A 22,283-nucleotide genomic window follows, 5' to 3' on the forward strand; every position below is an offset into this window, starting at 1 on the left:
GGCTCTGTAAGACAGATTTCCCATTTCCCTTCCTTCCTCAGCAGTTTCCTGGTTTGTTTCCCAAGGCTGCTTAAACCAGATTGAACCTAGTGTCAGCAGGCACACCTCTATAGAAGCCAGGCTTGAATTCAGTCCTGGAAATAGCAACCACCCAACTTTCAGCTTTGCCACCTAGGATCTGAAGTGTGCAGCTGGAGCAGCTTTCCCTGCCCGGTTTGAGCAGGGATGGATCATTAGGTAGGCAGATGTTTTCCCGGGGGCAGTAGTGTCAGTTGGTAGCATCCTTCTCTGAGTGCCCATCCTCAGGGGTCTCTGCATTGCCTCCAACACATGGTACTGTCTACTGCATTGATGTTTTTTCTGCATGAATTAGCATGCAAAACACATTTTGTATGAGGTGTCATTTCTATAATTAGACATCTTCACCGGAAAACCTTGTAATATTGGGGAGCATCCTTTGACAGAGGCTTTGTCTTGAGAGGAGTTTCTCTGCTCTATTGTAAGGGGGACAGCTTGGGTCACCAGCAAACCAGGTGTTCAGAATTAAGAGTAAATGTGTTTGGAATTCGATTCTTTTCCCAACAGGTACTTGGATGTATAAATATATTGAAAGGCATTTGAGCTCAGGCCATTGCCTGGCATACTGTATTTTTCTTACATTGCTATTTGGCTGTTACCCTTGTAGCAGTTCTACAGCTCCTGTGTAATGCATGGAAAAAAAAAAAAAAAAAGCAAAACCCACGTGCCTTTATGTAACAGAAGAATTTAGTTGCAATCATTGAATCTTTCTCAAGTCTTCAGGAGAAAGAAAGTCGTGGAGATTTATGTTGTCAAGGGCTGGTAGTTGTCTGCTTTCAGTGTTCAAGTCAACGTAAACGATCTTTACCCCGGGAGGAAGGTGGTTCATGCTGCCTTCAGAGGCTGCCATTAACTGCCTGCTCAGGCAGCCCTGCCAAGAAGCAGTCCCTGCATCTAGCCCAGTGCAAAAAGAGTCATTGAGGATGAATATATTTTGGCATAATCGTGGTGGTGTGTATGGACAACAACAGAGCTTGTGCTTTTTTACAGCTAGAGCTATTGTGCAAAGGTCTAAGTTTTTACTACCTCCTCGGGGGAGGACAAAGCTGGGGGTGGGAGGCAGCACATCGGCACTGGCTCCTAGATGACAGAGTCTGGAGCAGCCAAAATGAAACTGTTGATACGATTTCCTTAAAAACCTGTTGAACAATAGATGGGGCACCAGTTCATTTTCAAATGACAAACCAATCCTATTAAACTGGTGTCAAATGCTAATCCAGCCTTCTTTCAAGGGCTAGGCCAGGATCTGATTTTAAAGTGTTTTTCCAGAGAGACACTAATGTAGCTTTGATTAAAGGCAAAGGTTGCTCATACACGTTATTCGGGGTCTGCTTTCTCTGAGCGAAGGAGAGCAGGGAAGAGAGAGCTGAGCAGGCAGCAAAAAGCAGCGCCTCTCAAAACTGGTACACTGGTGGCAGTGCCTCCTGACCGAAGTTCAAGCCTTTCCTCCCACCACACTGTGTAAGTACGGCGGCTTGGCAGCTCTCTCGCGGTGCGCCATTGCCGCACGGTGTAAACGCTCCGGCGCGGACCCCGGCCGCTGAGGGGAGCGCGGTGAACGCTGCGGGGAGACCCGAACCGGGGCCGCTCGCTCCCGGCCGGCTTCCGAGCAGCGCCCGCCCGCCCTGGGCCGGCCCCCGCTCTGCGCGGAGCCGCTCGCTGCGCCTTTAACGACGGCGGCTGCGCCGCGGCGGGCGGGCTGCGCGCGGGACCGAGCGGCGCGGCGGCGGCTCCCGGTCGCGTCTCCCAGCGCCGCGGGCGAGCGGGCGGCGCGGGGCCGCCGCCGGAGCGGATGGGGCGGCGGAGCGCGGGGCACGGGCGCGCCGGGAGGGCCCCGCGGGCGAGCACCTGAGGCGGCGGCGAGCGGAGAGCCCCGGCGATGGCGAAGGCGCCGCGCCCAGGTGAGCGCCGACGGGAGCGCGCGTCCCCGCGCGCAGAGGTGAGGCTCCCGCCCCGCTGCCGGCCGGGCCCGGGCGGCGCTGCCGGGGCACCGCGCGCGCCCGCGCCTGGCGCCGCTCCCCGGCCTCCTGCGCGCGGGCCGGGGCAGGGTCCGCCGGCCCTGGAGGGGCCCTGCGGCTGCCGCCTCCTCGGGGCCCGCGCTGGGACGCCGGCGCCGAGCGCTCCTCTTCAGGGCGCGAAGGTGCGTCCGCGGGGCAGCCGCGGCGGGTCGGAGGCCGGGGGGCCTGGGGCCGGCCCCTGTGGCAGCGCCGTGCGTGCGCGACCGCTGAGCGCAGCGAGCGCAGCTGCCCGGGAGCCTCCCGCTGCTGCGCGGGTGTTTTTCTTCTAGGCTGCAGCCAGAGCCCTTTGCCTCCGAAGGTGGAGGCCTGACTGTGCTGTGCCTGAGTGCCTGCGGCGCTGTCGGTAAACTTGCCTGGAGGCTGGTGCCGCTTCTTGCCCGGGTTTACCTCAGCGCGGTAACGTGAGGGCCAAACCCAGAGTCTGCCTAGCAGTGTTTATTCTTTCGTTTTTTCCCCAAAATAGGCCTGGATCGGTGGCAGCCCAGAGATGTAGCGCTCGGGAACATGAGAGCGTCAGTCATTTCAGAAGGTGCAAACACAGCATTGAACCTAAACAGTTGTTCTCCATGTTTTGGAAGGTGAAGAAATAAATGGGGGAAAGGTCTCAGTGTTTTTTATTTGGCCTTAGCTTGCAGTCCTTTTAACTTTGATAGGAAAATAAGGCGGTATTGCTTTCATCGTCAGTAGCGTGTGAGTAACGTAATCTGCGTACATAGTTTGCTTGTTCAAACCCAACTTTGCACAGGAATTTTAAAGGAAGGTACTTCTCTTGAATGTGCTTCCGCTCACTTCAGTAGACAAAATACAACTTTTGATGCTATCTTTATGATGTCACTACTGCTTACTGTAAATAAAAGCATAACTTGACCATTCAAAAAGTTGCTCCGGCAGAGCGTGTTAGGGTTAGGAGCAGGAGAAGTATCTGCTTTGTTAAACTGTGGCGGCTGAGTTTATCAGTGTGAGCTGGAATATGCACAAATAAAGAAATGTGGCTGTTTTGCTTGTATATTCCCTGCCTTGTAGCCCTTGCCAGTGCTGTAACCTTATCACAAATGCAAAGAAACACCTTAATTCTAGGAGCCATGAAACATGCTGCTTAATCACTGGAGAATGACATGTGCTTGTAAAGGCACATATGTAATTTCTGGAGGCAGTTGACTTGTCTCAGTAGCCAAATCCCACCTAGTGACCTCCAGGTCTTCAGGCTTGGAATGGTGCCTGCACAGAAATACTTGAACATTTGCAGGATTGTATACTGCAAAACCACATAGCAGCAACTGCAGATCACTACCTGACATGTCTGTGGGGGTGGTGTGGTATCTGATCTTCATCTCCTACTTCGTTTTTTAACAGACAGCAGTGACTCAAAAATGCCAGATCCTCCTCAGAAAGCCAAAATCTCTGCACTGTGAAAGTAGTCTTTCAGATGTGATGCAGGCAGTCCACCTACAGTCGTTGCAGGAAAAGGTTAGAGAATATTCATATCTGGGTTTGGGGAGTTAGTTTGGAGGAGGTGATGAAACTGCTGAGAAGGGGGTGAAGTTAATTTCTGCTGGGGGAAAGCTGGCATTTGAAGCTTCAGAAAACAGCTCTAAGAGATGTACCACATTTACAGGAAAGCTTGATCTAGGATTTAGAGCCTGGACAGCCTTGCTCTTCTCTCCATCCATCTTGCCAGTAATCCCATAAAGGGCAAGATTGCAAATGTTGCTGGTACCTTAAAATAGGGGCTTAAAGGCCTGCGTGACTCTGTTACTTGATTTGTTTCCTGTATTCACTAGCAAATATATGCCTGTCCTAACCATCTGCTGCAGAACTGCCAGTTGGAGGATATACAGAGTAGGTAATCAGGGACTTGCCACTGCTGAATTGCTGTAAGAGGAAAGACCCTGTGCGAGGAATGGGAGAGCGGAGTTGGTTATATCGGGTACTTCTGACTACAGTGGTATCTGGGCTGTTCCTTCAGGTAGCTCTTTCACTTGACTGTCTTGACAAGAGAACCTGCATTTTGTGTGTACTTTGTTCTGCCTTTATGTCTCTGGCGTTGTCAGCTGTGCTCTTTGCTCTCCTTTTGAATTTTATTTAGGGACTCATGCAGCCACAATGAGAATAAAGGGAGCTCCTGACCCCTTCCTGGTATCTGCTCAATCTTGCTGACTGCCTTCAAGCTGCTTCTCCTCACCACTTCCTGGCCCAAGCTGCTTTCTTTCCAAAACTGACCACTTTATTCTTCCCTAAATGCTTCCCTTCACCTTTCAGTTTTTCCTTTGTACCTGTCAACCCTTTTCTCACCTCTTAGAAATCCTGTCTTGGTATGCTGCCTCTGTCAGTCCAGGATTGCACTCAGGGAGTATTGTAACATCTCTTCCGTGGGTTGCAGCTTCTCTAATAAACCTAGTGACTTTGTTCATTCCAGGACCCTGCTTGCTTTATTGCACTTTCAGGATTACCTTTCTTCTCCTTTTCTCTCATTTAGAATCATAGAATTGTTTAGATTGGAAAAGGCCTTTAAGATGAGACCTCCTGACTTTTTGCATTTCATCTTGTTCTTAAGTACTTGCTACTTAAGGATAAGTACCAGGAACTTTGTCCGAGTAATTGTCCTCAAAGTCCCCTTTGTGCATTTCTGTACCTTCTAATTTTTCCTCTTCTCTTTCTGAAGTGCTGGCAGTGCTTCCAAGTCTGCAATTCACAAGACTGTAAGCATACAGAGATTTCAGCAGGGCAGGACGCACCCTGTACTTAGAGTACTGCAGGTTCGTGAATGGAAGGTATGGTTTGGTGATCTGATGGCTTGCTGCTAACGGTGAGAAAAATTCTGCGCATTTCCACCTCTTTCCCATGCCAGCTTCCAAGCTGCCCCAGCTTTTTTGCAGTTGAGTTCTGGGAGCCAAACAGATGGAAAACTCCTTGTTATCTGAAATTTGTAGAAAGTTTGGGTTTTGCTGCTTTTACAGTCTTTACAGGCTCAGCTGCAGGTGGCTGCCCTCCCTGGTGGAATGAATGAAATAGGGTCACAGCCCTTATAAGCAGCTACCAGTTAGGCTGGTTAGATGACTCCCCCCTTTCCACTGACCTCCCACTCCTTCATTTGCCTCCCCTCTCTGGTTTCCTGTTTTCCTCCCCCTCAACCTGCCACTCTTAATTTCATCTCCCCCTCTCCTTCCCTTCTGTGTCTCCCCATCTTCCTCTGGCGTTGTGCGCTCTCCCCCTTGGCCTCCTGTTCCCCTCTACCTCACTGCCAGCCGCCCCTGTCCTGGGGGCCTAGTTCACTTTGGAATAATCGGAGAGAGGGTCAGCATCTCCCTCTGTTTTGCCTGAGCTCCTGAGCCTGAGAGTGCCTCCAATAGTTAAATTCACATATTTTTAAAGTACCTCTTCTGTTTTACAATTGCTAAAGAAGAAATAAAACATAAATAGAAAATAACAGTGGGTAATTTTGGCCTACAGTAAGTCTTAGCTGCGTAGTCACTAGGTAACGCTCTGTGGGTAACTCAGTTAAATCACTTAGTGGGTAGGCAGGAAGCGGCAGGAACCTGCAGAACCAGAAAGAAGTATTATTATGCAACACCAATGAGTGGCAATAGCAAAGGTCATTCCTTCTACCCATTGTCTCTTTCAAATGGGAAAATGACTTGTGCTTTTTAGTTTTGTATGGAAAACTGTCCCTGAATTCAAAATGGCCACAGTTTTAAACCACGTTTTAACAAGTGGAAATGTTTTAATTGTGCAGCAGTCTGTTTTTGCTTAGTTTTTTATTGAGATTCAGTCTTCAATACTTTGTTATATAAAAGACTGAGTTTTCAGTAGCTATGAGAACGCTGTGTGCTGTTTTGTCTCAGCTGACTATGTTGGTGCGGTAGTAGTATTCAGGAGTGCTTTTTTTATGATTGCCTGTCTGTGACATCTCCTTATGTCTAGGCTTGATTGGCAAATTCTAATTATTACCAGGCAAAAGACATAGCAAACTGCTGGGGATGCTGCAAAGCTTGAAATCTGTAGTATTGTGACAGGAACATGAATTGTATTGAATTAGTTTTAGAGGAAAGCCCACTGCTGTAAGTGCATCCAATGAAAGCTTCTGTTCTTACCCCAGGCTGTTTGAATGCCTCTGCTTGGAAGGTCTGGTACAAGCACACCTGAGCCTGGATGGTCTGTTGGACTAGTCTGCTACACTGGTGATACTGCCAGTGCACATGAAGGGCTGGTAGGGGCATTTGGATCAGCCTGATTCCTTTCGATTTGTCCTCTGCTTAACAACCTAACCATTGATTTGTGCATTGTCAAGGAGAAGGTGGCCTTTAGGAGATGCTGAAGTGATTCTTAAACAGAAGCTTCTGGACCGTGCCTACTGTTCTACTCTGCTCTCTCTCTAATACACTTCAGGTATAAAATCATTGCTCTTTCATTCCTAAAGTGTTTGTGCTGATCCTGCTGGTGAAGTTCTGCCATAAACAGCGATGAATCAAGTCATGGTTTACTTTTTCAGCAGCAGTAAGCGTATGTAAAGCTGATTCAAGCTGAGGAGAAGGCAGAACCAGTGAAGAAAGGCAGCATGGCTGTGATTTCACAGCAGGGCTAGGTTTACTTCCCAGTGCACTTGTAAAATGAGTTTTCAACTCATTAGATCCAATGGCAGATGCCTGTGCCTTAGTAAAGAGTGCTGTCCACTAGAGGACATCATTTTTGCAGGCAAAGCTGCTGTTTTACCGAAGGTATTACTGTGCTCTGCACACACTCCATCTCCACATGTATTACACCTAAAGACCTGGACCTTTAGGCTGATACTGGTGTACTGGTGTACAGTATCATTTTATTCCAAGTCAGAGGTAATGTTAGTAACTGGAATGGAACAAGTATATGCCTTTTCTTTCTCCTGACTTGATAGGCATTTTAAATATGATCTTTGCATAACAAGTAATGTTGAAACAGCATTTTTGGTGCTGGTAGCAGAGTGTGTGGAATTATTGAGTGACAGTGGTGAGCCATTCATTCATTCATTCATTCATTCATTCATTCATTCATTCATCTGTCTTAGGATGCTTGTGGATGAATGAGTTTTAGACACTAGACCTTTCAAAATTCTGCAGGAAAGTGGTTAAAGTCAGGAATAGCAACATTAGCTATTTGATTTTCAGAGGAAGTGCTTTTCAGAATCTGTTAGGCCTTACTTTCACTTGTCTGGTTTTCTGCTTCCATTTCCTTAGTTCTGACAATGTTAGCTACAGACCAGTAAGGTCACTTTAATTCCTCTTGGTTTTTGTTTGTTTGTTTTCCCCCTCCCGCCCCTTTTAGAAACACCCTCAGATAACATGGAATGAAGTGTGATCATCCATTGCTTAATTGTTATATCATTGCCAGATTTGGGTTTCTGCCTCCCAGCCAGGAGAAACTAGATCTGATTCTTCTCTTATATACACTTTTCAGCTACTGTTGATTTCAGCAAGATGATTTGCTTATGCAAGTATGAGAAAATGAGCTCTGCTGGTGTGTGTGTGTGAAAGTGTGATTGGCATTTTCCATGGCTGCTCTGCTCCTTAAGTCTGTTTGCGGGGCGTATCAGAGATTGCATGATTATAGTGGGGTTTTATTTCTTTGGATGGATGGCATTAGAATCTGGTGATTGATACATGAGTGGGAACTATTTCTTCTGCAGTTTTCTGGAACTATAGACAATAACAAAACACCAAGGATGAAATTTGCCATGCATCTAAATTTGGATGACGTCTACAGAGGTGCAGTCTGACTTGCCCTCAAACAGAAGTATGAATGTCACGTAGAACTATTTCTGTAGCACTTCTTACTCAAGTAAGATCCTGGCTCTTCCTGGGAAGAAATTTTCTTCTTTCTCTTCCTTTTTTTCTCTTTTTTCCCTGGTAAATGAGGCTCAGAGCAGCTGAACATTCTTCAGAGATGAGTTTAGGTGCTCATTCAAGTGTGGGGTCAGTCAGCTATTTTACAGCCTATCACAAAAGTATGCAACAGATTGTATCTGTTGCTTTCACCCTTATGGAAGCTACTGCTCTACAGGATATAGGTTTCAGCTGTGACCCTTATTTGTACGTCTTAGTGCTAAAGGAAATAAATATCTAACATGGGTGAACTGGCTAATAAGCATACAATACATCTAAAGATCTCACTTTAACTGATTCTTTTTTTTACAATATCCAGAAGTGACTTAGCTTTTAGTTAGCAATTTATATAATGACAGCTGCTGTGAGGTTGGGATATATTGTGAGATTTGGTGAATCACAAACCAACATCTGCTACATCCATAATGTGGGAAATTGTTTTCTGTAGGTCCTGCAAGAGTTGACTTCGTGCAGATGTGTGATCATGTCAGCCAAAGGAAAATTAAACTGTGAAATGATTTAGTGCATGGAAAATCAAGAGAGTGCTTTTCAATGTTTCGTTTTACTCACACATCACATCACCTCATCTCATGTCACCAGATCATAGATGCAGTGAAGTACCAATGGAATTCCAGATGGTTTTGTTGAAGAAAAAAGCAAGACTTCTTTTTACAGAAGAAAATCACTGATTGTAATCAATTATAGTTAATCTTAATTACAGTAAATTACAATTAGTGCTAGCCTAGCTAGAGAATTCAGCTTCTGTGCATGGAGCAACAAGATGGCTTTGCTTTAGTCTTCTCCCCCTGCAGTTATTGTGGCTGTGCACTCAGGGCAAGACCCTAGTCAGCTCCTTCTGTAACAGGTGAGTGTAGCAAGCTGCTTTACCACTTGGAAATGTTACCCTTGTATCCTACTGCCATTCTGTCTGCCTCAGCAGCCTGTGAGGACTACTACATGTGCTTCTGGTTCAACTACTGAGTGGCAAATTAGTGATGTAGTTAAAGTTTTTGTTAAATGCGTTGCACTTCTATATGGTTTTCCATTTTTTTTAGAAACTGTGATTCTGAACAACTGAAATGAAATGTAAGTTCCTGTCTTGCTTACAAAAAAATTGCAGAAATATGTCTGTAAGAATCAGTCAACAAATCTGGTAAAGAGAAAGTTTGCGGACTTAGAAGCATCAAGTGTTATTAGCCTGTATTTTGAAGCAGGGCTGGTCTTTTTATTCTATGAAACAAAATAATGCAATAAAATATGCATCAGTTGACACTGTAAATCAAATCAGTGAGTCCAGGCAATGCCGGTGTCTAATGCAATCAGGAAGTATTAATAGAGTCCTGTTAAGGTGGCTAATGCTAATCTGTTGGCACAGAAGGAAGCAGACTCAGTAAGATGGATATACTAGGGTGATGCAATGCAGTACAGCAAGCAAGTAAATGTAGATGTGAAGAACCGCTGCAGTGATCTTGTGCATACTTGTGCTGCTGACTGTGGCTATGTTTAAACTGCTTCTAAATCTAGAAGCATTCCTAGTGCAATATAAAAAAAAACAGATGCTCCCTGGGCTTTTCTCATAGCCAGAATTTATGCCTGAAAACTTGTGACACTTTTTCCTGCCCTCCATGCACATTCTGCATCGAACCCTAAGGTCACTGGAAGTGTGAGCTTTCTCTGTAGGGCCAGTCCGTTTACTGATTTCCAGCCCAGCCAGTGACAGCTCTTCTCCAGGGAGCTGCTGTTTTCTTCAGAGTACTTGTGAAGTCTTTAGAGTTTTCTGTGTATACAGCCTTCCCACTCCCTGCCTGCCTGCTGCCCCCCTGCCTGCTGCCTGCCTGCCTGCCTGCTGCCCCCCTGCCTGCTGCCCGCCCTCCCTGCCTGCTGCTAGTGGCTGAAACAGAAAGCTTTCTATTCTGGGAAAAAAACAACAATCCCTGCAAGGCCTTTTAGGCTCTCCTTCAGTCAGAGATTCGTACAACTCTGTGTTACTCATCAGGAGATATTTAATCCAGGTTAAGTGACACTAGAATGGTGTTGGTTAGGGAGGGGTCTTTTGAATTCAAGTTGAAAGCATTAGTGCAACCACTGGCATTCTTTTCCTTAGTTGGAGGTGAATTTGTATTTACTTCTATTTTCCATGGGCAGCATGCCACACTTGAGGTGAAGACCTTAAAGCTGTTGTGTCAGTGTTTGCTCCGTGGGTGAGGGAAATGGCAGTTTCTGCTTTCGGACAGGGCCTTACTTTCACATATGAAACATTCCTGGAAGCCACTCCATGCAACACTAAGGAAGTACAAACCACAGAAAGGAACAGCTTATCATGTTCTACTACTACTTGTTAGCATAAATTACCAGTGAAGCTTAAAAGTGAATATATTTGATGAGAAGATTTGAATATCTTGACACCTCCAGCAAATGCCCTGACACACCTTGCAGCTATTTTATCTGTGGGTGATGCATCTTGCAGCACTACATTGCTGGCACTGAATTTCAGTGCTGCTACATTTGTTTCTTTCCATGTTTTAGTGCTTTTAAACTTCTGCCACTTTTTTTTTGTTAAATCTCTACTGTTTGCTTTCATGAAAGCCTCTATAAGCAAGTGTCAAGACCTCCAGGCCTTTGCTGTGCAGATGATAGTGCCCTTAAGACTAGGGAGCTTGATGATGTGTGACCAACAGCATGTGGGTTAACAGCATTGCATCTACTGCATCTGTGGGAATGTTCTGTGCAAAGTGGTGTTGTGCTCTTTCTAAAGGAGCATTTTCTTCATTTTCCTTGAGTGTCTCCAGTCGTAGTGCCCCTTCATGCCTGTGACTTCCCAGACAATGCACTAGCGGTTAGCAGCCTGCACAGAGCTATTGGCGTCCTCTGCATGTCAGCTGCCTAAAACCCAGCGGATACCACTAGGAAATGGACAGGGTCCCAGTGTATTTTTTGGTAACATACTCAAAGAGGAAGTGAAAATGAAAAATGGAAATAGATGCAATGAAATGTTAATGCTTTAAATAACTGCAGCTTTGAGCCACCATCCTTTTTCAATTCATTGTCATACCACTGGTTTTGAAACAGATTTGCTCCTCTATGGATTCTTGTGCCATCTATCTTTCTGTAATTCCTTTAACTTGCTTCAGGAAGGGTGTCTGCTTTTCTTCCCTGCCATCCACCACTATCCCCAGCTACAGATTTTCTGGGGTCATAGGTGAGACTTTTCTTTAGGTATGAATGAAGTTTTTACTGTAGATTGTTACTCTTGCAACGCTTCCTTTTGTTGTTGTTGCTGGGTGTCACACCCTTCAGTCAGGAGTCCAGGGATCCCTTTGACTTACATGCTTCCTTAAGTCTGTAACAGGGTTATGGAAGTTTAATGTTTCTCTCCAGAGAAGATGGACATGCTTTTACCTTGCAGGTTCTTGCTCAGGTTGCTTTGTGCACAGTAGGATTCAGCCTTCAGTGACTTTTACTAAAATGGCTGAACCTACACCTTTCTGTGGCAGAACTGCCTGTAAATGAGGTATTGACAACGTGCAGAAACTTGGCCTGCTCCAAAATGCACTCTGCACAGTTGTGGCAATAGAAGCTTATTTGCATTCTCTTCTGCGTGTTCCTTCTGATCAGAGTGCGTGGTGTGTCATCACAGGGAGTATTTTTATCTCTCAAGTTGGAATGTCTACAGCACAATTTCATTTGCATGCACTTAGATGTTCTACTTCCCTCATACCAAATGCTTAATAAAGTGAAATGCATTGCTGGTAGCTTATCTTTAAGAACAGTGATTTGTTAATAGTTAATTCGGGTAATAAGCATTTTTGTATGCTCTGTGAAGCACCAGCAAATCCTTTGTTGAGAGCAGGAGCTCCAAAAAGGAGGTACCGCCACAGGATGTGTGAGATGACTGGATGTTTACTGCAAGAAATGAGCCCAGCCAAATTAAGCAGTAACTGGGGGAAAGGTAATTCTGGCAGGGGGAGATGGGGACCCCCAACTCATTGACCACAGAATCTAGATACCCCCCCAGTTAACAAACAATTTAAATATACGCATTATTTTGGCAAGTAACGGTTTGAAATAGCTCTTCCGTAATGGTATGATGGTTTAAAAAATTGCAGCCTTTGAAAACATTGTGTGCTACAGAGGTTTTCTCTAACAGAAATAACTACAGAGGCAAAAGCCTGAAATGAGCAGGTATTAGTACCACTGGCTTCAGTTAGAAGAAACATACTTGAAAAGCTTTTGTTTAGGATTCTCTCTTTAATGAGACTGTCAAACATGGCCTCAGTAGCAAACAGGTTTCTGTACCCTGTGGGGACTTAATCACAATGGGCTGGCCTTAGGAAGGTATTCATCACTGTGAAAGAAGAATGTTCTCTGCTTTCCTGATTGAATACACTTTGCAGCAGCTGGGAAAGGCAGTAATAGGTATCAGCCATGATACCTTTACTTAAAGTTAGTCTGTAGAATTTGGAAGTGTATTGCTTCTGAGTGTAGTGTACTGGGAAGATAGTCTTAGAAATGGAGAGTAGAGGTGACAGCAGTACAAGACCACTGACCAAACACCACAGATACAAGAGAAGAAACGTTGATCAGTACTGCTCATTGTTTGTTAGTACAGCTAAACAAATAGCTGAAGGGAGGTTGTAAGGAAGATGGAGCCTGCTTCTTTTCAGTGGTGTACAGTTACAGGACAAGAAGCAGTGGGCACAAACTGAAACACAGGAGGCTCCCTCTGAGCATCAGGAAACATTTTTATTTGTCTACTGTAAGGGTTTCTGGGCACTGCACAGGTTTCCCAGAGAGGTTGTGGAGTCTCCCTCCTTTGAGATACTCAAAAGCTGCCTGCACTTGGTCCTGGGCAACTTGCTGTAGATGGGATCAGATGAACTCACACCTTTTTCTGCGTGCCAGGAGAATTCCTTGATAAACAGCTTGCATTCTGAATCCTTTCATTCTGAATTCTAGTTCAGTTCTGGTATGCAGAATGCGTATGTCTTGATCTGAACAAATTTTTATTTGATTAAGAAAACCATGCTGAAAATGCCTTTGTTATTATTGGATACAAATTAGTGAATCGTCCAGATGCTGAAACTACCTAGCTCTTCAGTGATTTTAGTAGTGGTTTTGATGTTATTTACTGTCTTTATCAAAGAAATGTCTCAAAATCTGTTAGGTGAGAGCAGTAGTAGACAGGTTCTTCCCAGAAGAGCTGGCTGTTTTCAGCAGAGGCACCAAATCAAAATTGAGGTGAGGAGGCTTATACCATGAAATGGAAGGAATTGGCCCATGTGTTACAGGTGTAGGGTTAATGCTGTAACTTTTAGTGTTTGTTATTTGAAGGTGGATTTTGCAAGGGAGCTGGATATCTGGAAAAGCAAAGAAGAACAAGAAGAATGAGTGGGTCCTTCTGGTCTCAAATCTTAAGCTTTTGCTGGAGAATTATGGAAGCCCAAGACCACATAGAATGGGACTTCAGTCCATGGGAAATACAGCTGACTGACATGACAACAATTGGAGAATCTCTCAAATCTTGATAAGACAAGTCCTGCAAGTAACTATAAAAAAAATGCAAAATACTTCTTTCTTCTGGTTTGCTTTTGTTTGTTTTTTTTTTCCCCAGTGTTGCTAGCTTTGGATACCTGCATTTGTGCTGGCTGACTAGAGACATGCAGTTACACAGCTTTAAAAAGTGAAGAGAAGCTAACTTCTAAAAGCCAATCCCCTAAATATCTCTCCAAAACAAATTATCTGCTGCCTCAGAGGGGTTTTTTTGTTGTGGTATTTTTGTTTCTGCAAATGTAGCCTGCTGGCTTCTTGTGCACTGAATGCTCAAAATACAAGAAGATCGGACTGCTCAGTTTTTAGGCTTGGCAGAACTATCATTAGGACAGGCATCTGGCTGGAAAGTCTGAGCAGAATTTTCTCAGTGTGAAATTTGTGTTCAGTATGGGAGTGTGTGCATCTGCAGGACCCCCAAAAGGCATGAAGTATGTGTTACCAATGGAGTCTGTATACCTTAGTTTGGATATTCCACTGGTGTCACAAACATCCATAGCACAGAAATGCAGCATCAGTTACAGATACTTGTTTGACCAGAGTAGCTGAGTGAGAAGCTGTTTCCTTGCAGAGGAAAATTCTGAACACTCTTAAGATGTTCGGGGCAGACCTTTGCCTTCTCATTGTTCCCTGTCTCACTCTTGTTCTGCTGCTCTGTGGACCTGTCTCTCATTTATAGGTTCTTCATAAATTTCCTAGTTTACTGCCTTCCTTCTGGCTGCTCATAGATCTTAAGGCCTGTGATCAGGGAACCTGATATTCTACATATGGCTGAAAAGGAGTAATTTACTCAAGATTTTTTCTACCAATAGTATTATACTTTGGTTTTAAGATCTCAAAAGGTGAGGCAGATAATTCCCTCCTTCCACTCTTTTCTAGTGTATGGGCTCCTATCCAAAGACTGAAGTTTGTAAATCCTCCCTTTCCCATCTGTCACTGGCTTTTTTGTGGTACTTTACATTCTCGTTCTTTGAAATTTTGGAATTCTATCTAGTATTTGGAATACAAGATATTTGAATGGTAGTAGAGCAAGGTGGTGTTTGGTGAGGAATAATTCGCTTTGCTGTTCTTTGTCATTAGTAAAATGTTCCAGAAATCTGTAAGTAATGATCTGTATGCATTCTCTGGTAGCTGCCAAATATCACTGGACACATTCCCAATACACACTGTGTTCTTGTAATGAACACTGACTCCTTAATAACCAACTGAATTGTTTGGTGGTTCTTGTTTTTTTGTGGATTTGGTTGTTGGGTTTTGTGTTTTTTTTAAGCTATTAAAATGCTATTAACTGGTTATTATTTTTACTCTCATCTTGGCCAGCTAAAATTTGCTTCTTTCAGTTATTTTTCTGATTAGTTCAGCTATAGGTGGAGTAAAAGTAGAGCAAAAGGCTGTAACCTACTGGCTTGTTTTCCCCAGAATAGTGTGGAAGGATGTGTCCTCTGCTTGAGTTGCTCTTTTACAACTGAGAGAAGGAAAGTGCTTTTGTGGACAGGGCCTCAGGATATTGGATTTCAGTTCTGATACCATCATTTGGGGAAATAAATAAAACCAAAGACACTATTCTGGTTGAGAATGAGAGTCCTTTCTATGGCTGTAGTATTGTTATGGATAATGGTGCATTTGATCCCTGGTTCCCTAGTGATTTGGGGAAGACTATTGTTGATATAAGGAATGTATTTCACTACTACTTTCTAGTGTTGGGTTGCTGTAGGTGTACGAACTGATATAGTTAAGCAAGCCTGGTTTACTAATAACGAAGTAGTTTTGAATATGATAATCCATTACAACCATCTAAGCTGTCATGGCTGTTACTGTACCTATTCTAACAAGGTTTTGCATTCCTGTCTTCAAATGGCAAGCTTCAAATAAAAGCCCCAGGCTCCAGCAAAACAAAGCTGTCCAATGAAAACAGTCCAATGAGAATGAAGTAGTTTGCCTGTAAATCTGTGAGCCAAATAGGATGGCACTTCTTTTAGAAGTGAAATTGAATTTAAATGGGAGCTAGTGCCATGTCCTGGGGAAATGCTGCTTCATGTCTTAGAAACGACCTACCCAGCTGAATGTTGGAAGTGAACAGCCAGGTGAATTCAATAGGGAAGAATTTCTCTTTTCAAGTCACTGCATTGGCTGAAAGTGCTGCAGGTTTACCTTTAACAAAAACTAAATCAGTTTTGTTAGGTGGAAGCAGACTTTTTGTGCCATCCTGAGAGCTCTGGCTGACTGTTGAGACTAAAGTACATGCACTGATGATAGTGATCCTCCTGAGCATCTACGTGAATTGTTTATTAATGTTGGGTTTGGGGTTTGGTTTGGTTTGGTTTGGTTTTTGCCTCTAAGCCTGGAGCAGAGGTGAGCTTTCCCTTGGATTAATGAGACTCTCTGTATTTTCAGCTGGCTCGTGCCGCTTCAGTGGTGCCCAGTGGCACATGCAGAATGTTCTCAAAGACTCAGTGGAGAGCTCCGATGATGAATTCTTCGATGCACGAGGTCAGTATACATTTTTGTCCTCTCCTCCCCATTATTTCCCCAATTTTGCAGCAAGTAACTAAGCTCATTTTGTGATGAACTGACACCATTGTCCTCATCAGACTGAGATCTGAAAAAGCACCCATCAGATCTCTCAAAGATTTGTGAATGAGCCTAAATTTACAGGAGATGGATGAAGTACTGGGGTGGATGAGTGTGCTGCTGTAAGTTGGGTCTGGCATCAGAACCAGCCTCAAGGGGCCTCTTGGGCTCAGTTTATTTGCAGGTCAGGTAGTACATAAAGTTACAGTTGGAGTGCACTTGTTTACAGTACCTGATGAAGGCCATTAGTGTCTGTGTTGCTGATGGCCAGCTTTCAGAACCAATGGCCAGGTGTTCTACTCTGGCAAAACTTTCACTGAAGTGACTTGGACCTTTGCTTATTCAAGAAGCAGCAATATCCATATATTCGTAAATTTAATTAGGTGAACCCAGGATGCAATGCTCCCTACAACACCTGATGAGACCCTGAATCTTGGGATGCTCTTTAACATGCCAGGTTTTGTTCTGAAGTTGGAGTAACGTTTGTGTAGGTTGTGTGCATATACAACCTCTCCCTAAATTGGGAATGGGGGCTCTCTTTGATTTTGGTTGCAGTAGCCAAACCTGGTGCTCTTCTGAAGAGAATAACCATCAAGGGAGGATTAATTCTGCCACTGAAATGCAACTGTAGGATTTTTCATAGTATAGGCTATTGAGGTCAGACTGAGCTGTCCATTTGTCCTTGTGTTACCTGGAAGTAAGCAGTGAAGGGTGATGGAATGAACTTGTCGAATGTCCTCTGCCTTTTGTAGCAAAATGGATTAAGTTCAGAGCAATCCCTCCGGCTTTGAGCAACCTGATCTAGTGAAAGATGTCCCTGTTCATGGCAAGATGGGTTGAACTGGATTATCTTTAAAGGTCTCTTACAATCCAAACAATTCTGTGATCCTATCAAAAGGAGAGGGATTCCCCCTCCCCAAATATTTGTTGAGACTTCTTTCCTAGTTTAAAGAAAACCTAATCCAAAGTGGAGAACTCAACTGTCCATGGGAAACTTGGCTTGGGTTTCTATGTGCCTTTTATTTGTAGTTTGGTTGCTTCATTAACAGCACGCTCAGCAGATATTCTGCTGATACCTGAATGCAAAAACATTTTCATGGCTAAGATTGTCACTCAGTTTCTCCCTCCACAGATATTTATGGTGCAGAAAGAAAAGTTCCTCCCTTCCCACCATTCTTTTCTTCTTGAATGAGGCCTCTTTCTAAGCAAATTAATTTTCTTTCACAGGATTGGCTTCAGTCTCATTGCTGTGTGCTGATTTGATGTCTGGAGACGCATGGTGGTATTGTGGGTGGCAGCTGGTGTTTTTAAGGCAGTATTTGGCATTAACTGTTTGCTGTCCTGCACTGAACTTCATATTTCAGCATGTTTTCATTTTCTTTGAGAGTGGAATTGTTACAGGAATGGTTGGCAACTGACTTGTGGTTTTGTGCTGGCATGAGCTTGAGATAAAATTCAGCATGAAGGAGTTATGTCAGGAGCTTTTTAGCTGCTTTAAAATGAAGAGGGTAGGAGGCAGACAGTGAAAATGAAACAGCTTTTATGGGGGGATCAGCTCTGTGCTCTGAATGGTTTGGGGGCTCTGAAGCAACTTCCCTGATAACTTGCTGATTTATTTCTGTGAGGCTGAATTTGCAATTTTATTTTCCTAAACAAGCTGGTTTTGCAGAGGCACAATTAATATTAATCAGATTATTAGTGTGTTATTCAAAGTACTTGTTTGGATCCTGGATGCCTGCAAATAGATGGACTGTGGGTACACACAGTCTATTGCAGGGCACTGATTTTCTCAGTCATATAAAACTATGAATCTCTAGGGTTTCATTTTTCCAGTTGTAAACTACAAGAAATCTTGTCTGACAGGTGGCTGGAAATCAGAGTGGTGTTTAGGAGGAAGCTGTTGATGATAGTGATTGTTAAAGTACCTGAGAGGGGATTTGAGGCTTTTTGTGGACTCCCTCAGAAGAAGCAAAGTTAACAAAATCTGGTAGTAGTGCTGTTCTCAGGAGATCCTGTAGCCGCTTTCTGACCTACTTTAAGTTCAAATTAACTCTGACTTCAACAGTTATTCTGGATTTAAACTAGTCTAGCAGATGAGAGCCTGATCTATCAGGAGCATCCCATCTTTATCCGTGCATTAGGCTTCTGATTTAGAATGTGAGGGTGCTTTTTTCCCCTTGCTTCCTAAGTGTGTAACTGGGGTAAATGTTATGCTGTCATGGTTTAAGCACATTAAGCCCATTAAACACTGCACCAGCTACTAAGAAGAAAAATGACTGCTACTGCTGAACCCGGGACATATACTCAAAAGCCTGCTGACAGCTTTGCTAAAAATGAGGTGATGTGAAATACAGCTGCCCCTTTTTCTCCAGCTAACTTTATTTATCTGCATAAAAACTTTTGTTGTTGTTTTTTCCTTCTTTAAATGAGCCTTATGGCACCATCTTCAGTAGTACTATGTTCCTATGAAGCTGAAGCCAATAGATATGTGGTGTGTATTTCAAGCCAGGCTCTGTGTGTGCCTTCTCAAGATTCTTACTCATGAAAGAAGCTATGGTAGCTCTCTGCTAATTAATCTTGATTTCTCAATGTCAGGAGCAGTCTATGTGTTCTGAAATGCTTATGATGACAGTAACTATCCTTTCTGTAAGTGTTGCTTGAAATAAAAAGTGGCTGCTATGTATAGATTATGAATGGCATCTGTTACTGAGTTGCTAGTCCTCTATTAACAGATTTTTAGTGAGAGATAATAGTTCAATGTGATAAACTGCTTATGTGGATCACAGTTAAATGTGTATTTGAGACATCTAGGCATGAAGAGAATGAGAGATGGAGCTCTGTTCCCATTGGGTGTTCAGTTAGAACAGGATGGCTAAGTTGTTTAAGATGTGTTGAAATCTTAAGCTTTATCGAGTGGAAAAGTTGGAAATGGAAAAGAAAAATAGCCTCTTTCCTGTTTGAGGTTGTTGAGATTTCAGTTTTTCTGTTCATTATGATGGGAGAAGGCATTGTCAGTGGCCTTGCTCTGAAGTTTAAATACATAATGAATTAAAAAAGAAACTAACAGAAGCTCGCCAAGTGATGAGGGAGCATCTATCTTTGGTAGAGGAAAGCTTATGTGTGGGCTAAAGTAATTGGCATGATCACTGGATTAAACATAGCACCAGAGAAACCGCAGGAGTTTGTGCTGGAGTGAGGATAACCTGTACAGGAGAGAGACTGTAGTTTTCACCTCCCAGAAATGAAGCAGCTTGATACCCTTATTCTGTAACCAGCATTACATTTCCTGTAATGTTTCTCACCTGTATTTCTGACCTTCTCATCTTCATTGTTGCTTGATATTCTTGCAGCTGAAAGGACTTTCTACACAGTGCAGCTGGAGTTGAGTAGTGCATTTCCTTATTGTAGAATTTGGAAGCTATCCCAAACTCTACATCTACACATGTGTAATTTGCACTTCAGAGACAGCCTGAAGTGGGAGGCAGAGGGCACAACAATGGGCACAACTAAAACATAACATTAATGAGCTGCTTTTGCGTTCTGAAAAACAGCTGGGATCAAACCCCAGATCCTCAAAGAAAGACGTTTCTGGCTGACAGCCTTGTAAACAGAGAATCAAGCACCTGTGTTTGAGATGGAGCAGCTGTACATGTTCTGACTGTTGATTCATCTGCCCAGGCTAGCTACTTGATTTAGTGAAATCCATAGAGAAAAGGAGAAGTAATGTTTTATTGTTATCTTTTGTCCAACTTTCCTTTGTTTCTTGCTTTCCATGGGGCATGCAGTAAGTTAGGCAGAAAGTGCTCAGTTCATAGCAGGGCTGAGTTATGCTTCCGTGGTGGAAACTTCAGACAGAGTAGATTTTTTTTGCCTTGGTGCTAGCAGATTTTCCTCATGTAAATGATGGATCACTGAAAATATTGTATCAAATGTCCTACCAAAGTAAACTTCCCTATGTGTGCACAAACAAGGTAAGAAGCTTTTCTGAGTTTGATCAGGCAAGGGATGGAAGGAAAGGTACAGATCCATCCCTTTTTTACTGGCAAGGCACTGGAGGCAAGGAAAAACTGAAGGGGTTTTCCAGATTCAGGCAGGACCCCAGGTTCTGTGACAGCCACATGGAGAGTCCAGGTCTTTGAGTAAGAGTCAGCTGCCTTTAGATGTGCTAGCACCCTCCCTGGATGGGATCCATTCTCTGTGCTGTGCACTTGGTGCCATTCCATTATGTCTCTGTGTCCCTGGATGAAAACTGAATGCTTTGTGTAGCACAGGTGGCTTTGACAAAAGGGGAAAAAGCATGCTTCAAAAGCCTTAACCTGGTCTGTGTGTCCACGCGTGCCTCTCCTCTGCTTTTGAATGTTCTGAAGTAGAAGTAAGAAAAAGAAAGTAAAAAAAAAAAAAATTCTGGAGGGGAGGGGGGAGAATTCTGTCTGATCCTGTTACTTGATATTAAACACTCCAAGTGATTTAGTATCAGCTTTACTTTTAAGTGACTGCTCAAGGTAAGAGCAAAAATTCGCATAGTCTTCTCTTTTGCATGATTTTCCTATACACAATATATGAAACATGTAGGTACGCTGTAGGGCATACCAGTAAGCAGGAAACTTTCCTAGAGAGTCCTGCATATGCTAACTTGTTATGTATTCCCTTTAGCAGGCATGGTGAGTGCTTATTTCTCCCTCAGTTACTACGTCTCACACTGTCTTTTTTGTCTTGTTCATTACTGCAATTTAATCTGTTCTTTTTCTTCATACAGAAGAGATGGTGGAAGGAAAAAGTGCCATTCTTATAGGCATGAGCCAGTGGAACTCAAATGACCTTGTTGAGCAGATAGAAACAATTGGGAAGCTGGAAGAAAATCAAGGTAATGTTTAGCTTACCTTACATATTGATTTAAAGTTAACAAGAAAATGTGACTACCGAAGCAATTACTTTTCTGTCACACATGCAAATTAAGTATGAGGGAATCCAGAAACATCTGAAATGGGTGAACAACCACAGGGAAATGAATGCTTGCCATTGCAGTTAGAGGTTAGCTGTGATTCAGTCTCCATATACACACAGCAGTCTTTATTTCTCTTCACCCCTCATTTTCTCCCCACCCCTCCCCCACGTCCCCCCCCCCCCCATCCCTCTTATTTTTCTGAAGAGTGAAAAAAAAATGCAGCTGTCAAGGAGTGGGCAGTGCAGTTCAGTGCCCATATATCTTGGCTTTGCTAGCTGACCAGCATCACATATCCATGAACATGAACCACCTTTAGTTACAGTGAACAGAATTCCATCTATAGTTGACCTCAGTACTAGTGCAGAAAAATTTCACAATGGCTAAGATGTTTGCATATGATAGCACAAGTAGTTGAACTGATGAACAAGGGTATGCATCCTTTTCATGGCCACAGTAATGTTCCTTTCACTGCAGGCTGCGCTATTGCTGCTCTTTCTTGGTACAGTGGAATACTCCAGCCAGGACTGACTGCTTGTGGCAGGATGGAAAAGGCAGCTGGGTTGAAATGGAGTGCTCTGTTCAGCATTTCCTATTTACTGTTTGTTTTCTCCAAATTTTGTTCTGTTCAGACAGAAAGTTTGTGAAACTGCATCTGCAGTGTATTACAATATTCTTTATCATTTGTTAATAGAAACCATATGTTACAGCCTGCATGTGAACATATTTCTCATGATGGATTTGTCATTATAAACAGCGAGTAATAGCACAGCAGATGGTAAAACCCGGCATAATTTCTCATGGGAGTGTGATAATGGAAATAACAATTTTCTTTGGGGACTGTTACCACCTTATGCTTTGTACCTAAAGCAAGTTTTCTTGTTTTTTTACTCCAAATTCCTCCCTAATTAACATGGCAAAATATTAGGGATGTTTGAAACGGTCTGGAAAAAATTAAAAAGAAGAGGACATGGCTTGATTCTTAGTACAGGTTTGAACTGTACCTCATGTTCTCAGCAATCTTGTTTTAAGATTTGGTTTTGTTTCTCACTACCCTATTCTGATTTGACTGGCAATAAATTAAACTAATTTCCCTAAGTCAAGTCTGATTTGCCCATGGTAGTCATTGGTGAGTGATCTCATTTTCCTTATCTTGACCCATGAGCCTTTTGTTATATTTTCTCTCCCTCATCCAGCTGGGGGGAGGAGTGATAGAGCAACTTTGCTGGGCACCAGGTGTGTGGGTGGGTCAACCCACCACACATAGGTACCAAG

The 22,283-nt window shown here is 43.5% G+C and overlaps 1 protein-coding gene across 9 annotated transcripts in view; it reads left to right on the forward strand.

The window, feature by feature from the left end:
- The first annotated feature begins 1,853 nt into the window (after window positions 1-1,853).
- PITPNM3 (PITPNM family member 3) overlaps window positions 1,854-22,283 on the forward strand; it is a 71,157-nt gene continuing 50,727 nt past the window's right edge. For 2 of the 9 annotated variants that reach the window (XM_065695201.1, XM_065695202.1), the window contains exons 1-4: window positions 1,854-1,979; window positions 2,560-2,625; window positions 15,890-15,985; window positions 20,823-20,930. In XM_065695201.1, the coding sequence (XP_065551273.1) occupies window positions 1,958-1,979; window positions 2,560-2,625; window positions 15,890-15,985; window positions 20,823-20,930 (292 nt within the window). In that variant the 5' untranslated portion in view covers window positions 1,854-1,957. Of the gene's footprint in view, window positions 1,980-2,145; window positions 2,219-2,559; window positions 2,675-3,449; window positions 3,564-4,758; window positions 6,483-6,950; window positions 7,561-7,841; window positions 7,860-8,396; window positions 8,814-15,645; window positions 15,772-15,889; window positions 15,986-20,822; window positions 20,931-22,283 lie in introns of those variants that run through there. The other 7 variants (XM_065695206.1, XM_065695203.1, XM_065695208.1 and 4 more) reach the window with 7 other exon arrangements.

The sequence above is a fragment of the Lathamus discolor genome, chromosome 14, assembly GCF_037157495.1.
Source record: "Lathamus discolor isolate bLatDis1 chromosome 14, bLatDis1.hap1, whole genome shotgun sequence".
NCBI lineage: Eukaryota > Metazoa > Chordata > Aves > Psittaciformes > Psittacidae > Lathamus > Lathamus discolor.